Here is a 6,327-nt window from a genome sequence, read left to right as displayed (position 1 = left end):
AAAGTCATGCCGTTTTCTAGCATATGAAGCTGGCATTTTCATGCACAGCACCTCTTTTGCAGAAGCTAAAGTACTCCACATTTCAGATGGTAGGTGATTATCTTTTTCAAAATAATAAAGATAGAAATTGTCACTGGAGAATTCTGCTTTGATGGAAAGGAAAAAAAAAAAGGACGAGCCTCAAAAAGCTATTTTGGACCAAATATTGTGCCTCATTTCTGTGCCAGAACTTGTAGCACCCACCCACCCAAGTCCCTGGCCCGGAGGGGGAAAAATATGAGGCTTTTGCCAGGACAGTGGCAAGTTTTGTTCTGTTTGATTGCTCAAGGGAAAATTTCAGACTGAGGTAGCAGTTTGTGAGAAAAAAAAAAGATATAAAAAAATTGAGCACAAGCCTTTCCGCCCCCTGTTGATTGACTTGCTGGCTCTTCTGAGAGTTCCCAGCCTCCCTGAGGGCGGGCCCAGCCCATGTCTGAAGAATTTCCTACCCCTCAGCCTCTCCCCAGGATCACCAGGAGGGAATATTACGTGTGTGCTGGTGCATGGATCTCACGCTGCTCACCCACACCAAGCTCGAGGACACTGCAGATCCTTGCAAACCATCTGCTTCTTGCCAAGCTCATTCCCCCTTATCTCCCCCAACATGGAAAGGTGTCAGCCTGCTGTAGGCAAGAAGGCGGTGTTATTTTTTTAAAACTTGTCAAAAATTCTTTTTTTCCATAACTCATTGTGCAGACAGACAAGCTCCAAGACTTCATAATTAGTTCTGCCTGCTGAGATTTCTCCCTTCCACCTCAGTGTGACGGGGGTTGAAGGAGCACCTGGCCCTGTTCCCCTTCTCATGTGCCATAAACCTTCAGCACAGGGGATGTAGGTGTGCTTGGACTGAGCCCTTCAGAAGAGGATAAGGGGGTGCAGAGGGGATCACTAGGGCTGGGAGCCACCTTCACATTCCTCAACACCTCCACAGGTAGAAGCGAACTGATGCCGTGTGGCATTCTGCCTCTTGAGTGCCTCTGGTTCTCTCCCCCGGGCACAGCCAGGAGAATGAATACAGTTTTCTTCTCCACTGCTGGAGGACACCTTGGGAAGAGCTCTGGATAACACTTGGAGGAGGAGGGGAGAGGAGCCAGCAGCATGAGGCTCGTGCTGAGCTCTCTGGACCTCAGCCATGTCTGCTTCTGCATTGGGTTCATGCTCCTTGGCGACGGGTGAGTGAACGACGACTGGACATGTAGTTAGGGAGGCAGTGTAGGACAGACGGACGCTCTGTATCTACAAGAGGGTGGGAGGAGGCATATGCAGGCGGAATGCTGGGACATGATCCAAGGATACCTTCCATCCCAGTGTGTGAGAGGGAGGGTTCCAAAGAAATATGAGTGAACAACAAATAAGAATGGGTGAAGGGAAAAGCACAATGGAGGTGACTAATGTTCTGCATTTCTGTCTCTCTCTTTCTCTGTCACCTTTATTCTCAGCTTCTCATCTGAAGCTCTAAGTACCTTTCCTTCTATATGAAGCTATATAGCTTACAGTATTAGCTTTTCCTGTACCAGATCCCTCGAACCTCCTTTATTCTCCTGGTTAAACTTTACTTAGGACGGTTGTAGTGAGGTTTCCTAGTGTTAAGTTTATGCCATTGCGGGGGCATAATTGGGGAAGGGCAGGCTTGGATGAATCACTGACAGCTTGCTCACTCTGTGAACGCATTAACAAGATGAGAAGCGGCATGGGCCCCCTCTGCTTTCTCAGGTTGTATTCATGGAAAAGCATGATGTGTCTTCCCTGTCCATATGCTTCCTAGAGAGATTTATTATCTGTAAGTTAGATGCGGAAGAGTTCATGACTAGCAAACAGATATAACACAGCAAACACTCTTACACCCACACAGTTATACAAACATACTCATACACACAAATAGAGGTGCATACTTGCAAACATACTGGAATGCATGCATGCATACAGGTGTAAACAGAGGTAAATATACATAAACAGACGGGTCACAGGCAATGTATACTCGCATGCATATATACAGAGCAGAGACTGTGACATCCTGACACCCAATGCATTTTCTGTAGTTTCTTGCTGTTATGCTGCATCAGTTCATGCACATCTCTTCCCCAGTCTATGCCACTCTCATGGCATTATCTCTTATTGTAAAGGGCATATAAGAGATGGGTGTTCAGCTGGAGCTCAGTGCAGATGTGAGAGGATGCTGAACCAGGGCGCTGCGTGGATGTGAGGGGTACTCAGCCCAGGCTCTGTGTGGGTGTGAGGAGATGTTCAGCCTGGGGTCTGTGTAAGTATGAAGTGGTGCTTGACCCAGGCGCTGAGCAGGTATGAATGAACATTTAACTTGAGCTCTGTGAAAGGTATCAGAGGATGTTTATCCTAAATGCTTAATGGGTGTGAGAGGGTGCTTAATCCATGTTCTGTGTGAGTGTAAACTAGGTGTGCAGCCTATGCTCTGTATGGGTGTGAAATGGGTGCTCAAACTGGGCTCTGTATGGATGTGAGGGAGCCGCTCAGTCCAGGCTCTCTGTTGGTGTGAGAGAGTGCTTAGCCAGGCCCAATTGTGCAGATATGTGGGGATATGCAGACCATGCTCTGTGTGGATATGGATATGCATGTGCAGCGGGTGCGCAGTCCAGATTCTGAGTAGTTGTGAAAGAGGCTGTCGCTTCTAGCTCTGTGTGGGTATGAACTGGGGATGCTCAGTCCAACCTCTGTGAAGCAGGTGCTCTTCTCATGCTCACTCTGATTGTGAGGCAGGACCTGCTCTTTCAGGTTGTGAAACGGTGCTCATCCTGGGCTATGTGAAGTGAACGGTCAGTCCAGGCATTGTGCTTGTGCGAGGAAGAAGATGTGAGAAAGTACTCAGCTTGGGCTCTTTATGGATGTGAGGTAGGGGTCAACCCTTGATTCCTTAAGAGTGTGAGGGAGAAGTCAGCTCAGGCATGAGGCGGTGCTCAGCTGGGTTTTGAGAGGGTGAGTTTATCCCAGATTCGGTATGGATGTGATGGGGATACTCAATCCAAGTGTTTTGTGGGCGAGATGGAGTGCTCAGCTGAGTTCTGTACAGATGTGACAGACTTCTCGATTCAGGCTTTCTGTAATGTGGGAGAAGAGGTTCATCCTAGGCTTTGTGCAACACAACTAAACATGATATGGACATAAAACAAATCTTCCCTTGCATGACCCCCTAGTGTGGTTGAACCACATTAGCTTCATTTAACTATTTAACTACAACATCACCTTGTATTTGTTTACACAGGAGTCTGGAATTGCTCTCTGGAACTATGTAAGCCACATTGAGCCTACAAATAGGTGGGAAAATGTAGGATACAAATGTAACAAATAAATATAATGGAATGCTCATCCTTAGCTCTATGAGGGTGCAAGAGGGTGCTCTGCCCAGGATCACTACAGGTCAAGTGGTGCACAGCCTAGATTCTGCACATATATGAATCAGATGTTTAACCAGACCTAAACATGGATGACAGATTAAAGGGAAGAGGGTGTGAAACACAGGTTCTCTGAGAGTATAAGGTGGTGCTCAGCCTGGGATCTGTGTGGGTGTGAGAAGATTTTTGGTCAGGGCTCTTTGTGATGTAAAATGGGCTCTGATCTTGGGCATTGTACGTTTGTGAAGTAGATTTTCAACATGGGGGCTCTCAGTTGCTTAGCTTGAGGTCTGTGCAGCCCCTTCTCTCTGTTCTGGTGAAAACAGTGTGAACCCTGGGCTTGGTACAGGAATGCGATGGTGATCATCCTGGGGTCTATGTGGGTATAAAGGGGTGCCCAGGATCTTCGTGTTTGTGAAGCCTGAGCAGCAGTGCAGTTGTGAGGTGCTCAGCTTGGGGCCTGTACGTGAAGGGTGCAGGTGTGAGGAAGGTGCTCAATCTGGCATAGAAATGATAAGTAGTAACTCTTAGTGGGTATGAGGAAGGTGCTCATTCCTGGCCCTCTGCAAGAATCTTTTTTTTGTTACTGTTCATTATATGAGGGGAGAGGGACAGGAGCAGGACTGGACAATTAAGTCAGCCTTTGCCATGCTTCCCTCCTGTACTTGTCTCCCTCCTCTCACTACTTCAGCTTGTTCTTTCTCTTACTGTCTGTCTCTCTTTTCCCCCCCCTCATCTCTCTGATCTTGCTGGCCCTGGGTTCGTTAGCGGCATCTCTTCTCACTTTCCGTCCTCAACACCAGATTACGATATTAAGTGTAGATCCAAAAGGGCTGATGATCTAATCTCCATCTCTTCACTGGAAAGCAGTTCTTAGGAGCAGTCTCAGGGAAAGCAGCAGACCAAGAGGCATGTAACCTTCCTAGGATGGTCTAATCAGACCCCCCCCCCCCTCCCCCCTGGTTATTATTTCCGCAATAGGGCCTGCCCTATATCACAGCACACACTGTCAATAGTACCTGGAATTTCATCTCCATGAGAGCAGCTGCACCTTTAAACACACACATACACAGTAGAACTCATGCACCCATGTTTCTATAGCAACGCTACAATCACAAGCTTCCTGTCTCAACTGTGAGTTTTTTTCTTTCCTTTTTTTTTTTTTTTTTTTTAGTCCTGACATGTTTTTCATTCTTGTGTGTTGTTGATGGTAGGGGGAGCTCAAATTATTGCAAAAGAATGTACCAGAAATCCTCCTATTCTGATACTTCTCACCCCTGCCCCCACCCTAAGTCAACCAGGTAATGAAAGGAAATAGGGGGAAAGTAGGAGACTGCTCTCCCATTACACCAGAGAAATTAATTGGGGGATTTCCAAGGCAGCTTTCCTCTCCCTCACACCTGAGTAATGAATGAGTCAGTGTGGCAAAGTTTGTGTGTGTGTAAAATACTTCTCTTGAAAGAGAAGTTTGAGTCTGCAGTTTAACCTGCGTAATGGCAGCAGAAAAGTAGCTGCAATCAAAGCAAAACAATAGATCCTGACTGCAAAGCAACTAAAAATGCTATCTGCATGTACATCTACCTGCAGAGAGGATGGGTAATTTTCAAATGGGCATTTACCTGGATACTTACCCAGGTAAATGGGTTTTTGGGAAACTGTCTTTATTACATATGCACATAAAAAAAAGTTTATTTAAAAGTGTGATGTCAATCTATAGATTTTTAGAGGACTGCTCTGGGATGGGTGATGCTGGGATAGTCATGAAAGCAGATTTGATTGATTGATTGATTAGGATTTATTTATTGGAATTTATTAACCACATTTATGGAAAGATTCACCCAAGGTGCTGTATAGCGGGTACAGATTAAACAACCAAGAGTAGAGGCTGACAAAAAGACAAATCCAACCCAGGAAAGATGCTTTATTTGCTGCTTTGAAAAAGGACCCGGCATGGTCCATGTTTTGGCGTCACAAAATGCCTGCCTCAGGGATCACAATGGTGTTCGTGTGTTTTTGTCCAGTTTCTTCTCTCGAGTGCATGCCTTTTTGCAACTTTGCTTGTTTAGTGTACCCTGCGAACACCATTCTGACCCCTGAGGTAGCGTTTTGTGATGCCGAAACACAGACTGTGTAGGGTCCTTTATCAAAGCAGCAAATAAAGTGTCTTTCAAGCACTATTTCCTGAGTTGGATTCGTCTTTTGGTCAGCCTCTGCTCTTGGTTGTTTGATTTGGTCAACGTGGCGGTTCTTCCTGTTTGTTGTTCCTCATCCAGCGGGTACAGATTAACATAAAACTTACAATTTTGTATTTTGTTAACAGCATAACAATTGTAAAATGACCAAATATAAGCATAAATACAATCAATAAAGTAAACTTTGAAATAGCAAACTGAATCCTAGTAATAGGAATAACATGATAGAGTATCAGAAATACAACATTCATATAAACAGAAATATGATAAATGTCAGCAGAATACGAATGATGCATAATAGGCAACATGGAAGAATATTCACATAACATAGATATGATACAATGCCAATGAAACACCTTAATAGGCATGCATTTGAACATTCAAATAACATAGATATGATGCTAACACAATTTGTACAATGCAAAGAAACAACTTAATAGGTAGCTGAGGTGGCAAGTGCAGTTGAGATAGATAGGACAAGGTGGTTAGTACAAAGTCACAGGGTAAATAAATAGATGGATGGCTAAAATGAAGGTAAATTACATGTGGAGTTGAATAAGTTACAGGGTGCGTGGCAAGCAAGTCCATGTGTGGAGTAAGTGAATAGTCAGTCACCACATGTATTAAAGGCTTGGGAGAAGAGAGAGGCTTTCACCTGCTTCCTGAAGTAGAGGTAGTCTTGTGTTAGATGTAAACCCTCTGAGAGTAAGGCACTTGAGTGTGGGGGCTAC

General features: G+C 45.0%; 1 protein-coding gene across 3 annotated transcripts in view; it reads left to right on the top strand.

Annotated features, from left to right (window-relative positions):
* The first annotated feature begins 536 nt into the window (after positions 1–536).
* The window catches only part of LOC115463598 (protein Wnt-7b-like), a 110,339-nt gene continuing 104,548 nt past the window's right edge, over positions 537–6,327 (top strand). Inside the window, exon 1 of one of the 3 annotated variants that reach the window (XM_030194267.1) lies at positions 537–1,211. In XM_030194267.1, coding sequence (XP_030050127.1) covers positions 1,138–1,211 — 74 coding nt within the window. In that variant the 5' untranslated portion in view covers positions 537–1,137. Of the gene's footprint in view, positions 1,212–1,264; positions 1,424–2,746; positions 2,905–6,327 lie in introns of those variants that run through there. The other 2 variants (XM_030194271.1, XM_030194268.1) reach the window with 2 other exon arrangements.

Source organism: Microcaecilia unicolor, chromosome 2 (assembly GCF_901765095.1).
Source record: "Microcaecilia unicolor chromosome 2, aMicUni1.1, whole genome shotgun sequence".
Taxonomy (NCBI): Eukaryota; Metazoa; Chordata; class Amphibia; order Gymnophiona; family Siphonopidae; genus Microcaecilia; species Microcaecilia unicolor.
The sequence above is the reverse complement of the archived record's forward strand: the minus strand, read 5'-3'. Positions and strand labels throughout refer to the sequence as shown.